General features: G+C 36.9%; 2 protein-coding genes and 2 pseudogenes across 8 annotated transcripts; 3 read left to right on the forward strand and 1 right to left on the reverse strand.

The window, feature by feature from the left end:
- Nucleotides 1-95: 95 nt before the first annotated feature.
- Nucleotides 96-3,514, forward strand: LOC111301111 (protein DCL homolog, chloroplastic-like; annotated as a pseudogene). The gene is made up of 4 exons (XR_016340803.1): nt 96-500; nt 600-714; nt 1,582-1,758; nt 3,326-3,514. The product of XR_016340803.1 is annotated as a protein DCL homolog, chloroplastic-like (transcript).
- Nucleotides 3,515-4,644: 1,130 nt separating this feature from the next.
- Nucleotides 4,645-8,101, forward strand: LOC111317539 (ABSCISIC ACID-INSENSITIVE 5-like protein 5). Its single transcript, XM_022920072.2, has 4 exons — nt 4,645-6,341; nt 6,821-6,892; nt 6,974-7,003; nt 7,775-8,101. The coding sequence occupies exons 1-4, from the start codon at nt 5,241-5,243 to the stop codon at nt 7,847-7,849; spliced, it is 1,278 nt and encodes a 425-aa protein (XP_022775807.1). The 5' UTR covers nt 4,645-5,240; the 3' UTR covers nt 7,850-8,101.
- Nucleotides 8,102-8,640: 539 nt separating this feature from the next.
- LOC111316934 (THO complex subunit 5B-like) lies at nt 8,641-12,769 on the reverse strand (annotated as a pseudogene). Its single transcript, XR_016340804.1, has 7 exons — nt 12,230-12,769; nt 11,669-12,005; nt 10,891-11,228; nt 10,533-10,789; nt 9,630-10,206; nt 9,413-9,544; nt 8,641-9,057 (listed from the first exon to the last, which is right to left on the reverse strand). The product of XR_016340804.1 is annotated as a THO complex subunit 5B-like (transcript).
- Nucleotides 12,770-12,820: 51 nt separating this feature from the next.
- On the forward strand, nt 12,821-18,408 carry LOC111317006 (uncharacterized). 5 transcript variants are annotated; one of them, XM_089758168.1, is made up of 13 exons: nt 12,821-12,932; nt 13,014-13,212; nt 13,318-13,369; nt 13,454-13,508; nt 13,673-13,758; nt 13,982-14,840; nt 14,922-15,003; nt 15,312-15,478; nt 16,149-16,380; nt 16,472-16,607; nt 16,884-16,978; nt 17,089-17,212; nt 17,745-18,408. In XM_089758168.1, the coding sequence occupies exons 2-13, from the start codon at nt 13,130-13,132 to the stop codon at nt 17,820-17,822; spliced, it is 2,049 nt and encodes a 682-aa protein (XP_089614294.1). In that variant the 5' UTR covers nt 12,821-12,932; nt 13,014-13,129; the 3' UTR covers nt 17,823-18,408. The 5 variants fall into 5 exon arrangements, with proteins under 5 accessions (XP_089614294.1, XP_022775146.2, XP_022775067.2 ...); XM_022919411.2 differs by having other exon boundaries at nt 13,982-15,003; nt 17,725-18,408; XM_022919332.2 differs by having other exon boundaries at nt 13,982-15,003.
- Nucleotides 18,409-19,334: the final 926 nt, after the last annotated feature.

Genomic DNA, 19,334 nt, shown 5'->3' on the forward strand with positions numbered 1-19,334 from the left:
TCCGGCCCAAATAATAAAAAGGCCAAAATGAAAGGCGCCTAGCTGGACAAAGAGGCGCTCTCACCGTTTTATCAGCTAAGATTTCCTTAACAATGGCAAAATACTTGAAAATTTTCACGAGCCTTGATAATGTGACCGTTAACTCTTCCGATACTTTCATTGGCCGAAAAAAAAAAAAAAGAGGAACTCTTCCGACAAATACAAACAAAAGTAACCATGGCTTCGATTCTCAAGCCACCTCCGCCCTACTTTCACCGTAACTATATCCCTATCTCCTCCTCTTCCTCCCCGGTGATCTTATCTTCTTCTTTCCACCAAAGGACGTTATTCCGAGTTCGGTTTCGCGCGTAGAGGACCGGGGCCCGACGGCAGTAGAATCGGGAGCCGAGAATTTTACGGCGCTGACTTGTTAAGGAAGCCGAGTATATTGCCAGCGAAGGACAGTTGTGGAATTTCGGAATAAGAGATGGCTTCGGTAGAATGATTCTGCATTCTGGAAAGTAGGTATTTTAATTTCTCGACTTTATTTTATTTTTTCTATTTCGAATTTATTTAAAAAAGGAACTTTTTTTAATGGCAATGTTGTAAATTTATTGCAGATATGCAAGTGGAGATAGATTGAGTCCAGAGCATGAAAGGTCGATTCTTGAGAGGTTGCTTCCTTGCCATCCAGAATCTTAGAAGAAAATTGGGTGTGGCATTGATTGCACTACTGTATGTTTCTTTTGCTTTTCTGACTTTTGATCGCTGGAATTTATTATAAATAGAGAACAATTGTGATTGTTCAACAGCATGTTGAAATCATGCAGAACTTATTTTTATCCATAATTTTTGATACCTTTGGACTAGAGGTGATCATACGCTGGGCTACATGTAGTGAACCCAACTAGATCAACTCATGCTTGGGTCAGTTTCAGAGTTAGCATTGGGTCGATTCATTAGTTACTTGTGTTCAGAAATGTGCAATTACAATTGCTTTAATCTCCTTTATGTAGTGGGACAACCTATTCGAAATCGAATTGAATTTCATATGTAAGTATTGATTAAATTCTTTGTCCCATAAAACATCGAACGTCAGGTAGTATAATTTAACATTTGCAGTCAATGCTGCAAATAATCAGAATTTTACCAAGGGGATCCAACTTGATATTGTTGGTCCAAAATTCTTCTTAGACTTGCTCAGTTGTTCTTGATCTCTCCATTAACATGGATAGCATTGCAACTTGCATAGATCATCTTGGTCCAAAAGCCAGATTATATTCACTTTTCAAACATGAAATTCTTCCGCCTATGCTACCTCTTCAAATTTTAGCTAATTTAATGGTTTTATTCTTTTAGGGAATTGGGGTGATGAAGGGGCCTCTCCATTCAATATTTTCAATTTGATAGAGAAGAAGTTAAACTACAAGATCAATGAACAGACATGCAAAAATGAGAGGGGAAATTAACTAAAAGAAGGAAACCCCTTGAGTAACAAATTTTTGATTTTGAGATTTACGCAAGTTAAATGGTACCATGACCTGTTTGGCCAACTTGTGTTTGATTAATAAATTATGAACGCTCCTCATATTTGGTTCACAGGTTGGTTACCACCCTGGTTTTGTAGGCTCAAGATGTTTGTTTGTAGTTCGAAAAGATGGAGAACTGATTGACTTTTCTTACTGCGAATGCATCAAGGGCCTGATCAGAAAAAACTATCCTCTATATGCAGACAGCTTCATTCTCAGACATTTCCGACAGCGTACGGAGTTGATGAGGGTAATACTCTGAACTTGCCAACCACTTTATATTTTTACTTTTGGGGATCTTTTGAATTTTATTCCTATTGTTTGTAATATGTCATATTTATGAGCTCAAATAACATTGTAGAAATAAAAGCAATTGTTGAAAATTCTTAAAAATTAAATGCTGGATGTAGTTTCTAGAAAAACATATTCCTAAAAGATTATACTGATTTCCGCTGAATGGCTTTTCTGGTGGTTGTTCTAAGGCCAAATGTGCATATATCCTTAATTCATGGTACTTCTGTCAAGGAATAGGATTTCGTTATTTCTCTTTGTTGTTCTGCTACTGCTCCCTCTAACTCAGCAAACATAAACACACCTACATACACAAACATGCTGCTTTGTCTACCAAACTGCATCAGTACTTGTCATGCTATGTCTTTTAATTGATTCTAGATTGTTATGGTTTAAGTCAAGTTGTTTGGTTGTGAGAAATTGTCAATTATCTGTTTGCAAAGTACACTCATTAATTCTATTAATGGAAGACAGATGTCTGTATGGATGCACTTTTTACTGTTTCTTTTTTCCCCGAAGAATAGAAGACAGATGTCAGTTGCCTTGGCAGTTAAGAAACTAAATGGGATGGTGAATTGCATATCTGTGCCATTTCCTTATTCACTATGATCATGTTTCTTTTTATCTGCCTCTGGCTGATTGTTTCTTTTTATATCCTTAATTCACTATGATCATATTTCTAAAAGATTATACTGAGTTATGCAGTATTTGCCCATCTGACCTGCAATAACAGTAGGGGTCACAAAGAAATGAAGAACCGAGGTTAGAGACTGATCTGTCTAGGAGATGTATCAAGTGTAAATGTAGTGGTGCTATCTAGATTACTACCCTTCTAAACCATGGTTTTTTCCCAGCATAAGGCCATAGCTGAGGCCCAAGGTCAGGTTGAATGCTAGTGTGAAAAGCAAGTCCCCGTGATAACCTCATGGGGGGACTTGGTTACCTAAGGATGGACCATCCTCCACAGATGGCATAGCCTAAAGAAACGAAAAAAAAAAAAAAACAGTTGAGTTTGATCTCAGCTTGCCGTCTTCTAAGTTACTACTGACTAGTTTTTAAAACTTGAAAAGGCAATTAAAATCTACATGAACTAGCCTATAGTATAGTTTGATTAGTTTCTTTTTCCTTCCATTTTATGTCAAGCTTTAACTAAATCGGAAAAAAAAAAGTTGTTGTGGTAGCCACCAATAATCAACCGCATAAATTCCAACTGATGACAGAAACCTTCACGGTGCTTTTTCATTTACACCTTTTTCTCTGCTAACCTTTTTCCTGTGACCTTGTCATGCTTGTCTGGTTGTTTAGATGACTAACGACATTTTGTCTTATTTTGATGGGCGATTGTGATTACTTTAAATTGTTAGTTATTGATTCAAACTAGGAGTAAGACCCCAAACTCCCAAAAGTTCCATCAACCAGTGTTCAGAAACAACAGTTACGAGAATTTGTCAAATATTTTTTTTATGTTATGCACATAATCAAAAGATATTTTCTGGAACTGCATCTGGCATTTACATTTACGTTAGTTTGTCTTGGCAATTGGGGACACGATGAGATGCTGATGAGATGCTGAAGTCGCCCACGTCCAGGCAGCAAGGAAACAAAAAAAAAAAAAAAGGCTGTCCAAAAGGGGTGGTTGTGCCACATGAGGCAGACGTCACGCTCCCTATGGTCCTGGAAACTTGAAGAAAGTTTAGAATCCTACAAATTGGATTGAAAGACGCCAATCTTTGGACATAAAGTCTAGTTGGGAAACCACCAGCTTCACCACGTGTCAGGACCAATTGATCAATAATTATTGGCTCTCTGGTATAAATGTGGTGCGCACCAAAGCCCCATTATTCGGTGGTTTGAGTGATGGGGGAGTTGGACACGTAAGTCTTCAAATCCTAATAGCTTTTTCCATTACTCGGGAGTTCGAGCTCCAGATTGTCTGGTGTTGATTTGACTCAATTTAATCACACATTTAATATGAAGTCCGAACTTAACGTACAGAAAAGTTCGAATTAAGGGTATTTTTGTCAAAGTGTATAGCCTAAAAGTATGGGTCCTGTAGCCACGGATGTAAATATCCAAAATCGTCAATGTTAATGTCGAGTTATCAGACGAGAATAATAATTTTAAAATTTAAATTTTAAAATCGATTAAAAAAAAAGGTTTTGACATCTGTGTTTTGATATTTAAATCGAAAAAAAAAATGAATTTGCTTAGTTTAAGGGATTATTTATTTTTTAAGAAAAGAATACAGAATCTAAAAAATTCAAAATTTAAATAATAAATTTAGAATTGATGTTATTTGTTTGAATTATTTAATAAAAAGGTGATAAATTAATATATTTATATTTCTTCTAATGATAAGTTGAAATAATTGAAATGACATAAATTACAAAGTTTCAAATTGACCTAATAAATCAGCTTGAATCGAAATGGGAAAATTATCTCTAGCTTGTTAATAGATCCCTTTCTGAAAAAAAAAAAAAAAACCATAAAATATCCCAACTTTGGTCACGTGTATGAAAAATGGATAAACATCAAACAAACATCTCCTTTAGACCAAAATACCCCTACGCCTGCTCCATGGGCTCTGTAGCGTTAATGACTTGTCACTGTCCAACCAACAAGTGCGCTACAATCCAAAACCATAAAATTCACACCATCACCACCATTCTTTAAACGGTCTAGATCCTCCCATTTTTCGCTTTCCAATTGGTCAGATCTCTCATAACAACCCCTACCCTTCCTCATTGGTCCACGTCTCCCTAATCCAGCTGGCCCACAAAAATTATTTAAAAAGTCGCACAAAGAAAAAAAAATATTTAATATCTTAAAAAGATAAAAAAAAGACAAGGTGACACATGGCGGTTCCACGAAGTCCTAACTCGCGAAGAAGAAGGAACCAAACAAACACTGTTCGAAGAAGCCCATAGAAACACGAAAAAATAAAAAATAAAAAAGGTAAAAATTAATTTTGTATTTCTCTCTCTAATCTTCAGCTGTTTCTTTCTGTTATCTCTCTAGCTCTTGCCCATACTTTTCTGTGCTGTCTTCTATTTCTTAAAATTATTTTATTTCTAATTATTCAACTAAATTGAACTACTTGTAATTTTTTTTTTTTGGGGTTTGGTTGTGTTTTGATCTTTGCTGTTTTCTTTCAATTATTTGTTGTTGTTTTTTTTTTTTTTTTGGTTCTTATTTAAAAAGCTCATGTTTTTATTAGCTCAGATCTTCAACGGTCTGGCTGTTGAAAACAGAGATTTTTTAAATATGATCTTTATTTTTGGGTTTTAGTGAAAACGTGAACTTCCCAAATATAGAAAAAGTAAAGACCTTCCATTTCTATGGGATTTTGTTTGTTTTGCTTTCATTGAAGTATAGTCGTAAAGTACCATCCATTTTTTTTTTTGGGAACAATTTTTTTTGAACTGTTTGATCCCATTTTTAATGGGGACTAACATGAACTTCAAGAACTTTGGTAATAAACCGCCGGGGAATTATCCGTTAAGTAGACAGCCATCAATCTATTCTCTAACCTTTGATGAGTTTCAAAGCACTATGGGTGGAATAGGCAAAGATTTTGGGTCAATGAACATGGATGAGTTGTTGAAGAGCATTTGGAATGCTGAAGAAACTCAAACAATGGCTTCTTCCACTGGTGGCCTGGAGGGAATTGGAGGGTTACAAAGGCAAGGGTCTTTGACTTTGCCAAGGACGCTTAGCCAGAAAACTGTTGATGAAGTTTGGAAAGATATTTCAAAGGAGCATTCTATAGGGAAAGACGGGATTGGAACTGGAGCGACTAATAATATGCCACAAAGGCAGCAGACTTTAGGGGAGATGACTTTAGAGGAGTTTTTGGTGAGGGCTGGTGTGGTAAGAGAGGATACCCAATTGGCTGGGAAGGTTAATAATGTTAATGGGGGGTTCTTTGGGGAATTACAGCAACCTGGGAATAATACTGGGTTTGGAATTGGGTTTCAACAACCTGATAGAGGTTCAAATTTGATGGGGAATAGGATTTCTGAAGGTGGTAATCAAATTGTTATTCAGGCTTCCAATTTGCCTTTGAACGTTAATGGAGTTAGATCAAACCAGCACCAGTTAGCTCAGCAGCAAACTCAACAGCAACAGCAGCACCAGCAACCAATTTTTCCTAAGCAACCTGCTGTGGAATATGGAGCTCGTATACCTTTGCAAAGTGGTGGTCAGCTGGGGAGTCCTGGAATTAAGGGTGGAATTCCTGGGATTGGGGATCAGGGACTGATTAATGGTCTTATTCAGGGTGGTGCACTGCAAGGTGGAGGAATGGGAATGGTTGGTTTAGGAGGGCCTGTTGGTGTTGCGACTGGATCACCTGCTAACCAGCTTTCATCAGATGGGGTTGCGAAGAGTAGTGCAGATACTTCCTCAGTTTCGCCAGTTGCTTATGTGTTTAATGGAAGTTTGAGGGGTAGGAAATGCGCTGCGGAAAAGGTTGCTGAGAGGAGGCAGAGAAGAATGATAAAGAACAGAGAATCAGCTGCAAGATCACGAGCTCGCAAGCAGGTGAATATGTTTTTGATTTACTCATTCATCTGATATTTCTTTCATAGCTTTTTACTTCACCGTTGTATAAGGTAGTTAATTTGGAATATGCATTATTATCATCTGTGAGAATACTTTTATCATCTGGGACATGCTGCATCCCAAAACTTCATTAAAGATTATGCTGCAGTATGGTTATTTGATAGCGATCTGACATGAGAAGAGATGAAAGATTTTGATAAGTAGGGGTCATGAGAAGTTATAAAAGTCCTAGGTACAAGGTAATGGAGCATTTGGTTTTAACAACATGAGAAGTTTTGAAGCTCCATATAAGAAACAATAAAACCATTGATTAAGGTTGACATCCTTGACCTTGTTGATTTTGTTATAACTATAGCGAATAGGAATAATTCTATCCTATAGTAACTAATAAAATCATGGTGTCTTAAATACGTGCTTCGAAGTTTCTTATGATTTTTGCTTTTTTGCTTCTCTACTAGGCTTATACAACGGAATTGGAAGCAGAAGTTGCAAAGCTAAAAGAGGAGAACCAAGTATTGCAGAAGAAACATGTATGTTCTGTCCCTTCATTGTTTCAGTGCACTCAGTTCTCAGTATTACATTTCTCATTGACTATATTTTGGTTGCTGCAGGCAGAAATCATGGAAATGCAGAAAAAGCAGGTGCCGAGAAGTTTTCTTTGCCATTTCTATTTTTATTCGATAACAACTTCTTTGATGCCTTCCTCAAATATCATGAAGCATCATCCGTATGCATGCACCCTATAGGAATTAGGAGTTGTGTCCTCATTTCTAAAAATCCCAGAGTTTTTCAGTTGAGTTCATTATGTATCCATCCATCCATCCGAGTGTTACTGTCGTTTCACTTCATCATTATCTTATGGGTCTCATACAAAATCATACCATTTTATCATGGATTCCTTTAAGAACCCTCAATGTATGATTTGCCATTCGCATGAATGTTCGGATTTGTTGCTTAATTGAACAGTATATGAACGTTTAGTGTTCTTGGTTACATTTTTTTCCCCTTTGCACCTTTGTCCATGATGTTTTCCCATGCCTAAGAGGACACATTCAGAACGCTTTTTTAATCTAGTTAGTTATCATGCATGAAAAGTTTAATGAGAAGGTTCCAAGTCCATTTTTGGAGCTCATTTTAACTTTGACATGGTTAATTTGGGTCTGACGAGGATAAGTAAGAAGAGCTCAGAATGAGTCTCAAATCTACATTCTCTTTACTCTGTAGTAGACTGAATTTCGAGGTCCTTGGTTCACTTTTTCAAGAATTCTTAGGTGCACAATCCTATCAGATTAGAATATTAAAAGAAATTTACACACACATCAGCTGTAAACTCCAGTTTTCCCCTATTAGCAATCATAATAGACTTAAATTATAAGTCTCAATTTGTTGTTCGAATTGGTTGACTGCCACAGGTCAAGGAGATGATGAATATGCAGCAAGGAGCCAAGAAGCAATGCTTGCGAAGAACACAGACGGGTCCATGGTGAAGTAAAAGGGTTGTGCTTGTGATTCTTGGTTAAATTATGTATGGTAGGTGGTGCTTGTACATATTTAAGTCAAGGGCAGTTGTTCTTTATACTACTTTAGATTAAAAATCTTCCAATTTATGGACAGCATGGTTCAGTTAGTTACACCATGTATGTAAATTTCAGAGCATCTCAGAGTTCTCCCCAACCTCCACCAATAATTGAACTAATTCTGTGAATCTGCAGTCAATTGATTTTTTTTTTCTTCTTATTTCTTCTCATCTGCTTCATGCATGCAGTGAGAATGATACAATGGCAATGCATCATTCATCTGCCTCTGCTTATGAATGCTTATGCCATCAGGCTTGCCGTCAAAGTAACCAATGAGATGCTCAATCTGTTTGCATGAGTCACTGATTGTTTATTGAGAACAAATATACCAAAAAAAAAAGGGGTTAAAAGAGCACAGAGCTCGGATAATGTCCTATATGCTTGTTCATGATAATGAATTTTATGATTTTATACGTGTGCCCAAATTTGGGCAATCAATTAAACAGATTCCCAAATCAACAAAATATGGGCACATGACATACCTTTCCATCTCAAGGGTGAGTGATTAAGAAAAAAAGAACAAATAGATGATAACGACAATGGCCCCAGGTCCCAGGTCCCGAGGCCTTCAACCATAGCAATGCAACTCGAGTAATCAAAGGCATAAAGAAACCCCTTGCTTTATTTTTAATTTAGAGAATCAGATCTAGATTGGAACAATTACCTTCAAGTTGCCATAGCAGCCTCATGTTCACTGGTAGATTCAATGTTTAGCTGCAGAAAAGGTCCATCCCTAATCCCTTCCTTGGTTAAAGAATCATCTTCAAGTTACTTCCTCCTCATTTAGCAAACTGGCTGCTCAGCAGACTAACATCATTTCTTTCAGATCAGAAACTTCAATTCTAAAAAGGATAGCCAACAGTGCATTCCATGTCCTTCCAGGATATCATTTTCCTACAATCCCTCGCTCTGAATGATCTGGCTAGAAGCCTACAGCTAACAGGTTTACGCAAGCCAAAATCAATCACAGAACTACTCTTCCTCTTTTCAGAAGATGGAGTTGCCTCATCCATGTAATAGTCTAAGTGTCCTAACAACATAGCAAGACAATACACTTGATGTGATAATTTACAGTTTTCTTCATCTGGGGGTACCATCTTTAAAATATGAAGATTTGCCTACAAATGAAACAAGAGAATGAGAATTCATTATACGTGATTGGGAAAGATAGTAATAATAAGCACTCTGGAGACACTTTCAAGTAGTTAAAAGAGAGCAGTAAGAAATTGGTGGAACTCAACTTAGTAAGAAAATCACTGTTACACTAGGAGAAAAGGGCTAAAGCCACTCTACATTTAACAAGTGAAACCATTATTATTTACCAGCCTCATGATTCATCATAAGAAGCATGAGCTCATAATTAACTATGCTTCATTGTAATATCATTCAATTTCTCCATGCCTAGAGAAAATACTCCACCAAATCACCATGCATTAATGTGAGATAGCCACTTCAGAAGCACTGGTTGCTTACCTCAGCTTCCACAGTACGAACTTCATTGTGCCACTCATAATAGTCATTCTCAGAAAAATTTTCTCCAGTATAAGAGTAAAGATTCAGTGTAAACAGAGGAGGCCTACGAGGGTACTCCACACTGATCTTAACCTGCAACAGTTCAATTTGGTGTCAGGTTTCCATCATTGATGAACATAATGGAACAAAACAAAAAATGAAAAGTAATAATAGACACCTTGGCTTCTAGTTTCATATTCCTCCCACTTGTGGCCATTTTCCTTGTAAAAAGAAGAATAAACTCCTTGATATCCTAGTCCACCCATGATTTTTCAGCTATTTCATAGCACTGAGTAGAAGCCGAGTTTTCAGTCTCGGTCTCTGTGGTCTCATCAAGATCACTCAGTCTCCAGCATGAAATCAGAATCATCATCATGTTTTTTGAAAGTTGGGGACTTTCCTTTACTAACTGGGGACAAAATGCTCTTTGAAATCAAAGCCAACTGCTTGGAATGGTTAAGACTAGATCCCTTTAATGGAGTAAGTTTAGCATCATTTGTGAAAGATGGAAGCTCCTCATCTTCTCTTAAACCCTCCAGCTCTTCCTTCAACATATCAGATCTTCCATCCATATCAACGTCCATAGGTTCTTGAACTGGTTCTACGTCAGTAACAGGTTGAGACAAAGCCTCATTCACTTGGGATCCTGCAGATGACCAACTATGTAAACTGCATAAACGAGTATGCAAGGGCCACAGAATACTTTTACAATCAGAGGAAGCCATTTAAACTTCATAAGTGTGTCAAGCTGTTCCCTGTAATTCAATGGAAAAATTCCAAGTTTTCAACAAAAAAAAAAAAAAAGCCATATTGAAGTCAAAACAAGCTGAGTGTATTCCGACATAGAATTAAAAAATATTCGAACACATAAGATGCATCAAACAAACAAGTTACACTAAGGCAGAGAGATAAAAAATTGTCCTAAAACCAAATATTAGGGACTTTATATCATAAAGATGCCAACAAGGACCCTTTTATAATGAAATATTCAGATTTGACCACATTGTGGTATTCGCTACAATTTGCTTTCCAACTGTTTTCTTGCATATCTAAACTCCAAATATACAGGGCAATGGCTCACACAAGAGCCAGCTCAGCTTTTTTCTGTGAGCGGATTCTTTGCACAACTGTCTGCACTCGGTTCTGCTGGCGATACAATGCCAGACCAGAAATAACAGAATCACTTTTGGTTTCATCGTTTGAAGTTTCATAGCTATTAAGCAATGGTGAAACCTCAGGTAAGAAATCAATTCCTGCCAAATGCAGGGCCCATTTGTATGGGCATGAAGTTTTCTTTTCATCAAATGTAGCAGCATCACCAATGAACAGCTTGGCTGACTGCAACATCCGTCAAAATGGTCATTATTACCTGAAAAGGATAAATTCTACAAAGAGTGAGAGGGTGAAAGCAAGGAACCTAATAGCTATCAGACACAAACCTGGTGAGGCAGATCTAGGCCAGCGTCATCAGGAAATAAATTGCAAAGGATATTAAACTCAGGTCCTTCAGTTGACCCTTCAATCCCAACACAAACAACATTCAACTTTAACAAGTACTCAAACTTCAAAGTGATAAGTTTTGTGGATTCAGGCTCAGGTGCCTCATCATCATACATGTGAACGATAATTTTCAGAGGATGAAACTCATAGACTCCTGCCTGGTCAATAGCCTCCTTGCTTGGAACCCTCTTTGGCCGCTTTCTCCTTCTCTGGCCATCATCTTCCTCATCTGGTATATCATCCTCCAATCTTGAGCTCTATACACTAGTAGATAAAACTGGTAGTTAGCAATATCAGTACATGATTCAAATTTTTTGTGACAGAGAAAATTTCAAGTCATCTGCTATCAGAAGCCCGAATATGTTGCAGGTCAAGTTAACATAGATTGAAGTATAATACGAATCAAATGCATCTTAAAGAAAATACTTTGTAGAAATAAACAGCTTTATACTTTCAAGTTTCACCCTTCTAGGAGTTTAACCTAATACAACTTGGTTATTTTTGTTAGCAACCATATCTTCAACTTAAACGTTGGACAACATCTTTCACTAAACTATTAATGCCAAGCTTTTTGTAGGGTGATATCATGTGCTTTTGTACTAGCCTACTTGTCCATTGCTCGGAGTACACTACAGATTATGACCTTAAAGTAAAATCTGAAGAGCTATCAACTATGGCACTATGCACAAGCCAGGAAGTAAGACTAACATCACTCACCATTGTCCTTATTTGCTTGCTGGCGTGCAAAAGCTTGAGCATCCTTCATACTTCCCATGATCTCCAGATCGATATCTTCACCAAATGCTTCCTTCTGGGCCATGAACTGTGGGTAAATCACATAGAGTGGAGGCGGAAGAAGTTCAGCCGAATGATGTTGCTTCATTTTCTTTGTATGCAAAACATCCAATTGATTCTGTACTGGTAATGATGCTTTCTTGAGGGATCTGAGGTGCGAAGGCAGGCTCAACAGAAACTTCTTTCTATTCGCTATTGTCTCCAAAAGACTTCTCTTTCGTTGTTCCAACTTTTCTACAGGATTGCATAGCTCTTTCCGCTGAGACAAATAATATCCAAAGGTAAGCTTAGCAAAGCATTTTTTTTTTTTCGCTAATTCTTTCAAATACTGAGACAAAGGTTCTTACTTCAATGCAAAATACTGATACATTGTCCTAAACACAAATAAGGCCTCGAAAAGACTCAAATTTTCCATAAAATTAAAACTTTAGATAAAGAAATAGTATATTCATTTATCAAACTTTGATTTAATTAGAAATATACCTGGAAAAGTTCATAGTTGACCCTTTTGAGCATCAAATTATGCGAACTATCGTCAGACAAATTTGAACTCTTAATATCTTCAGGTGCAACACGAAAAAACTCTTCCTCCGGTACAAGCTCGATATCAGCATACTTAGATTTGAAATCCTTGCAAGTTTTTATAGCTTTCAAATAATGACACTTCTCATACATTAAATTGTGAAGCTGCAGAGTCGTGAAATCCACCGACGCCTTCGCGCTTTCTGTCTCATAGGAATGCAAGAGAGAGAGAGAGAGAGAGAGAGAGAGAGAGAGAGAGAGGAAGGTGACCTGGCGGAGAGTGACGAAATGGAGGAACATTTGGGTGACGTGTTCTCTGAGTTCGGATTTTGGTTTGTTTTCCTTTTTGATGGAGAGGATTTTGGCGACGATCTCTTCGACCGAGGCTTTGCTTTCTTTAAGCATATCGTAAGGAGATTTCTCAGGCTTGCGAGGGGGAGCTGGTAATTGGGAACTCTCTTCCACCACCGTTCCCTCCTCTATCTCTCCGTCCTCCATCTTCTTCCTCCCTCTAACGGTCGCGCTCTGCTTTGGTTTCACCTACTGCTTCAACGCCGACCAGACATCCGTAAACACTTTGATATGATTAAAACGGCGACACCGTATGTTCTTGACATCTTGTCCTCAGAACGCCGTCGTGTGGCTCGTTAGTCTTTTCTTTTGGGTAAAACAAAATACCTCCCAATTTTATATTTTTATATTTTTAATGTTCTAAGCTAACGGCGTCGTATCGTATCCTTTTAAGGTTGTCTTGGCCTCTTCTGGACTAGGCGTGCTATGAATTAAAACCCGACCAGATTCCGGAGAACTTGTTGTAGTCTGTGAAAGGCGGGTGGCTTTGGGTCTAGTATTCTTGACGAAATGGACGCGTTTGAAAACCAAAGCGAAGCTCCAGCTATCAAAGCTTTGGGTTCTCTCTTCAAGCTCACCGAAGTCTACTTATGGTTTACTTCTCTTCCTCTTTTTTTATCCATCTTTATCTGCCAATAACTAGGGAAAGTTGTTCAACTTTACTAAACTTGAAAGGACCCCCTTCTTCGCTTAAACAGGGACGATGGTGCCATGGAGACTTGGGAATCTTCTTGCTTATCCGACAGCACTGTAATTTCTCTTGTTGTTTCGCTTTTTTTTTTTTTTTTCTAATTTTTTGTCAGGTTTTTATATGTTTATCATTTATAAATGCAGAAATCGTCTCGACAAAGGAATAAGAGCCGCTCAAGCAATTATCATGCGATCAGCGGCAAGTGCTCTGCAACTTATTTTGAACTTGTCCATAGCTATCTGGGTTTTAATTGTTTGTTAAGTTATTGGTAGTGAAATATAATAGGGACTATTCTGTGCATCTTAAGTGGTTTATTGATTCAATGCCTTCTTTTCTTTCGCTCCTTTTTATTGACAGTTCAGATTTCAGCATTTTAGCAGAGGATATTGAACTGGCTAAAGAAATGGATGCTTTGGGCCTCCCTCTTTCATTTCACACCAACAAGGAGGTAAGTTGAAATCTGCAAGTATTTTTATCCGACTATTTTGTTGCCAGTGTAATTTTTGTTAAGCATTGATAAATATGGTCATGTGTTCTTGAATAATTTGAAATTTTAGGAAATTTTATTTTATGTATTTGTCTGCTGTAAAATCATAGGCACCTCATTTGAATCACTACAATGGTCATTACTTGTTTATAGAGGCATTTTGATGATTTTAACATTCTGGCAGACCGGGAGTAAAATGACTATAAGCAAAAAGAAGGGTTTACGTCCAAAGCATTCTCATGGTCATAGAGACCCTGAAGAAGCGCTGGAATTTTCCAAAGTGAGTGAGATGGAGATTGAATCTCGATCTATTTTTCATGATAACTCAAGCAGTTCTTTTTGTTGCATGTCAATGCTGGGTCAAAGTGAATCATCTTACCATGATGTTGCAGTGGCTGTCAATGAATCCCTATGCCCTGGTCATAAGCAAGAAGATTCTGCAAGCTTAGCTAAGACTGTTTGTGCCTCTGTCATGGAACAAAACTGTGATGGAATTTCTGACCTTGTGACTAATGGTGGCCAGGAATATGACTTTGCACAGCAGAGTGGTATTATGTCCAAGGATGATGGGAAAATTGCATTGAGCTCAACTAGTTTAGGTGCTGAACTTTTACCAGAATGCTGTTTGATGGAACCAGATCTTGACCATTGTAATAATAAGGGTGATAGAAGCTTGATGGAGCTTGAATGCTTTGAATGTTCCTCTATGGCTTACTGCAATGAAAAAGGTGAGAAGGTTCATCCTTATAATGGCACTCAGCAGCTACCTGTTTCTGAGTCATATTCAACAAATTCAGATGTGCTGGATTGTGATGGTAATGACCAGACATCTAGTGATGATTTTGGTGATTGGAGGGTGCACTGGGACTCTTTCTACATGAGGAACTACTTCTATAATATCAAAACTCAAGCTTCTACATGGGACCCACCCCCAGGCATGGAAAATCTAGTATTTGATAACCTAAATGATAAGTCAGATGAAATGAATACTGAGTCCCTTCAGAAATCTGTACATGATGGTGGAGTAGAAGAGCTGCTATCTGGTGAGCTTTCAAATGGGACTGGACTTGCTGCTACATCTAGTTTGACAATACCTTGTGTAAGCAAGTGTTTTGAGCTTGCAGGTGAACATTGTGAAACCAGTGGTAGTTGTGATGGTGAACCTGCATTAGGCTTAATATCAGATGCTCGGGACAATGTTGACAGGTTTTTACCTTCATTTAGTGCTCATAATTTTTGGGTTTAATATGGATCTACAGTAGTTTATCTGAAGCTGTTGTTTCAGTGCTTTATCTTGCAAAACTGAAATTTCACAGCTTCATTAACATTGATAATGGCTGAGTGTTTGGTTCTCATTGTAGATATGAAACATCTACTTTGTTTTATGTGCCTATATAAACGAAAAAACCATATAAATGCAAAGACAATAGGCCATTGCTACCTATATATTCTACAAGGAGTTGGTCTTAATTTTGTCCATTTCAGGGGCCTCTGACATTTTAATTTGCTTGCAGCATGACCAAGATACCAACTGGGACAATTTCTTATGTTGATGATATTCTTTTAGAAACTGTTGCTTTAGCAAAAGATCAGGCAGATACCCTGCTTGTTGCTGCCACTAAAAAAGGGAAAAAGAAAACAAGAAGACGAGCTCAGAGCAAATTGTCTAGGGATCATGAAGGTTTATATTTCAAATTTTCTTTTCCTTCCTATTTTTTGATGAAATCTGTTGTTTTAACCTTTGACATAAAGTTTACTTTTAATTGGATTAATCAAACACTGTTGTTTTTTACAATTGTTAGCCAAAGTAAGTAATGCTGGGCAAATTGTTTTGAATTGTCTTATGCTGGACGTAAGTAATGACACTCTGGTCAATGGGCGATAATCAGACCTCAGTTCTTATTTTAGGGACTTTTTTACCTTCTTGTTTTCATAAGCATTTTGCAAAATAATTTTTCATTTCTCATTGATATTTTTCTGAAGGTCTTTGTTAGCTATTTTGGGTCCATGACCCAGCTATTATTAGACCAGAAATGTGGAAGTAAGAATTTATTAAGCATGCTTGAAGTGAATCCTGAAGCAGTAAAGCACACCAAAGATGGTTTGGAGCCTGTGTGTCTTTAGCATGCTCCATTGGCTAGTGAAAAATTCATGCTGTTGATGTCAACCTAACACCATAAAGGCACAACATAAAAACCATTTTATCCTTTGTAATGTGTGTTTCCCAGTGTCCCCAAGTACTTTTGTTGCTCATTGATAATATTTTGTGTTCTATTTACAGCTGCTGATCTTCTTACCCCTATAATATACTGTAAAATTAGGTTCACTGGATTTTTCTTCCTTTTGTATAGAACTTCAATTCCAAGGAATGTTTGAGGAGTATTCTGGCATTATTGGTAAATATTGGTGTCAGAGATACCTGCTATTCTCCAGATTTGGTGATGGTATAAAAATGGACGAGGAAGGGTGGTTTTCTGTCACTCCAGAGACTATAGCTAGGCATCAAGCATCCCGTTGTGGGAGTGGCATTGTAGTTGACTCTTTTACTGGAGTTGGTGGGAATGCCATTCAATTGGCCCAGAGGTGAGCATTCTTGAAACTCCACTTCCCCTTGGTTATATTGTGCCGCATGTTATGTCCTTACTCTATTTTCTTGTACGATGTGATTCTTCAGGAGTGCACATGTCATTGCAATTGATATCGATCCAAAGAAGATAGGATATGCATATCATAATGCCACTGTCTATGCTGTCAATGACCGAATAGATTTCGTAATTGGAGATTTTTTCGCTTTGGCGCCTAAATTGAAGGTATCGGTCTGGCTTATTGCATATTACAGATTTTAGTTTCTTATTTTACATGGCATGTTATTTCATCCTGTAAACCAACCATCCTTCCAAGGTTTGAACTTGAGATTTTTATGTTGATGCAGATGTTATGTTTCTAGTTGTTGTTATTGCTTCTTTATGATAGATGATGAAGTGAGAAGTCTAAGACGGAGGATATTAATCTTTTTCTTATATTTGTTTCTTTCTATTCTAGCTTTATTCTAATAGTTTTTGACATCAATATTTCTGCTGCTGTAGGCTGACACTGTCTTCTTATCTCCTCCTTGGGGTGGTCCTGATTATGCTAAAGTAAAGATATATGACCTCAAGACAATGCTTAGGCCGCATGATGGGTACTCCTTTTTCTACCACCGAAAAGTTTTGCGTTATGCAATTTATTTTTGATTTTGTTTTTGTTACCTTTTAATAGTTGTCTAAATTCATTTTGATTGTACTTCTGCAGATATTTCCTGTTCAACGTTGCAAAGAAAATTGCCTGCAAAATTGTCATGTTTCTCCCTAGAAATTCAGATCTCAACCAGTTGGCAGAATTATCTCTGTCTGCACAGCCTCCTTGGTCATTAGAGGTAATCTTTGAATTTTATTCATGGGTCAACTTTATTGTTACAGATACTTTCTAGGTGTCACCATTCATCACAGGAGGATGTTTTTGCAGTTAAAACACCAAATTTTCATGAAATATACAGAGATTCTTAATTTGCTCACTAGAAAACTAGATACATTGACTAGAGCTCCCTTGCTCAAACCACAATCCTCAGTTTGTAATAGATATGATCGTAAAGGGATCAAACTTTTGAAACGATCAGTTACTAAGAACAAAATTGGGCCAATGAATTTAGCCAAGTGGGTAGTAAATGAAATAGTTCTTATTGATTTTTCTGTTGATGCTTGCTTTGTGCTTCATATGCAAGTCTATTATTAATAGGAATTTCTACCTATTGTTCTCATTTTCCTCTTCAATTCTGTTTTTTCGGATCTATATATCTTAACCAGTAGTCTAGATGTGTACTCGTTCTCTTTAATTTGTGAACTAGTCTTATTTTCTGATGTTGAATTTTTTATGTGCTTGTTGCTAAAGGCAAATGTCTATGATATTAGGTTGAGAAAAACTTTTTGAATGGCAAGTTGAAGGCAATAACGGCTTACTTCACAGAGACAGCCGATAGAGAACAATAAATCAACATTATTCATGCGGAGTGATGAAGAAGAATGGGTTCAACCTTTTGTGGATATTAAGCCACCGGACGATTTTAAATGTTGATCTGCGGATTCGGATTCCCCACCCATCCCTAATTTTGGTTATACTGTTATGGAAAGTAATGTAAGTGCTTTGATATTCTCTCTTAAAAAGCGAAACAAATCTCACTGATAATGTAGGCCACAGATTTATCACCTCATGACTGCAACGGTGGCTTATTTACGTCAAGGGGGAATAGATCTAGGAAGATGTAGAGAAATTATACCTTGGACAACAAAAGTTAAATGTAACATGTTAAAAGGATGACAAATGCAATATATTCTGAAAGCCATCAATCTTGTGTCAACCATTTTAACATTGTTGGATCTGTCTGATTTATTATCAGGTGAGCACGTTTTCATCACCTCTTCTATATGCTAGTTGTAGCTACCGGCCTTTATTTTTCTTTATGTCTTCTGCTTCTTTTGGGTCACAGTGTTGTAACAACAGCCTAAAACCATGTATGAATGCTGCATTAAGGTAGTGGTTTTATGCAAGTCTGAGGTAGTTGCATTTGCTTTGTAATTTTGGAATTGCCTTAACTTCTAGTTAAGCTTGTACAACCACCACCTTTTTCATCTACCGCACAAGCATGACTCGTGCACGTGTCATTGTTTTTTATTTCGGAATCTTATTTTTTGAGCAGAAGTTATATACATTAATTATTGAATTAAATGCTCGGATATTATATGTCATTATTATCGCAAACCGTCAATTGTCTTAAAATTAATCGTTGACTATAAGAGTTTGGATGAGGTCCTTCTCTTGTTAGTTATGAGACTGAGATATCACAACTAATTATGTAGAGGAAGGTTTTGGCATGGGATTTTAGTTATGTCGGAAGAAAGATTCATCGTTTCTACTAAAAAAAAAAGTGTTATATCACTTCATGTTTAAAAAACACATTTGAGAATGTAGTTGCAACAACCAGATATCCTAGTTGTAAACTATTTAAGAATTCGATGTAGACTGCTATAACGTTAATTATTATGAGCATGTGCAAAAAAAAAAAAAGATAACGTAGCATAATTTGTTACGAGCAGAAAGCAATTTTTTTCAATATAAAAATATTACTTCTTAATTATTTTTTACATTAATTAGTATGATATTAAAGTTGTTTTTTAAAAGTTATGGATTTAAGAGAGTTTATATGTGTAATAATTTTTTAATTATATATATAATAAAACAAGAAAAATTTAAGGATAGATTAAAAGTTTTATAAAAAAAAAATGTTACCCGTTGAGTTTGTTGAAAGGTTGGATTCAATAGAAAATTGATCTCATGGTCATGGATGGCTTGGTTTTTCATTTTTTCAGACTAATCATACTGTGAGCCAATGCCTTGAGATACAACAAAAGAAAACCACAAAACAAAAAATCCAATCAAATCAGTACGTATGAAGTGAATCCGAAAGAAAATTGGGTGAAGTGACACTTGAACCTCTCATCGTT

Source organism: Durio zibethinus, chromosome 3 (assembly GCF_047325235.1).
Source record: "Durio zibethinus cultivar Kanyao isolate XHJ-2024 chromosome 3, ASM4732523v1, whole genome shotgun sequence".
Classification (NCBI taxonomy): Eukaryota; Viridiplantae; Streptophyta; class Magnoliopsida; order Malvales; family Malvaceae; genus Durio; species Durio zibethinus.

Bases quoted from the DNA above. Each gene is read 5' to 3' on its own strand.
- LOC111317006 (XM_022919332.2), top strand. From the start codon at position 13,130: ATGGACGCGTTTGAAAACCAAAGCGAAGCTCCAGCTATCAAAGCTTTG. The intron at 13,213-13,317 runs GTTTACTTCTCT...TCGCTTAAACAG, and splicing joins CTCACCGAAGTCTACTTATG to GGACGATGGTGCCATGGAGA. The intron at 13,759-13,981 runs GTAAGTTGAAAT...ACATTCTGGCAG, and splicing joins CATTTCACACCAACAAGGAG to ACCGGGAGTAAAATGACTAT.
- LOC111317539 (XM_022920072.2), top strand. From the start codon at position 5,241: ATGGGGACTAACATGAACTTCAAGAACTTTGGTAATAAACCGCCGGGG. The intron at 6,342-6,820 runs GTGAATATGTTT...CTTCTCTACTAG, and splicing joins GATCACGAGCTCGCAAGCAG to GCTTATACAACGGAATTGGA. The intron at 6,893-6,973 runs GTATGTTCTGTC...TGGTTGCTGCAG, and splicing joins AAGTATTGCAGAAGAAACAT to GCAGAAATCATGGAAATGCA.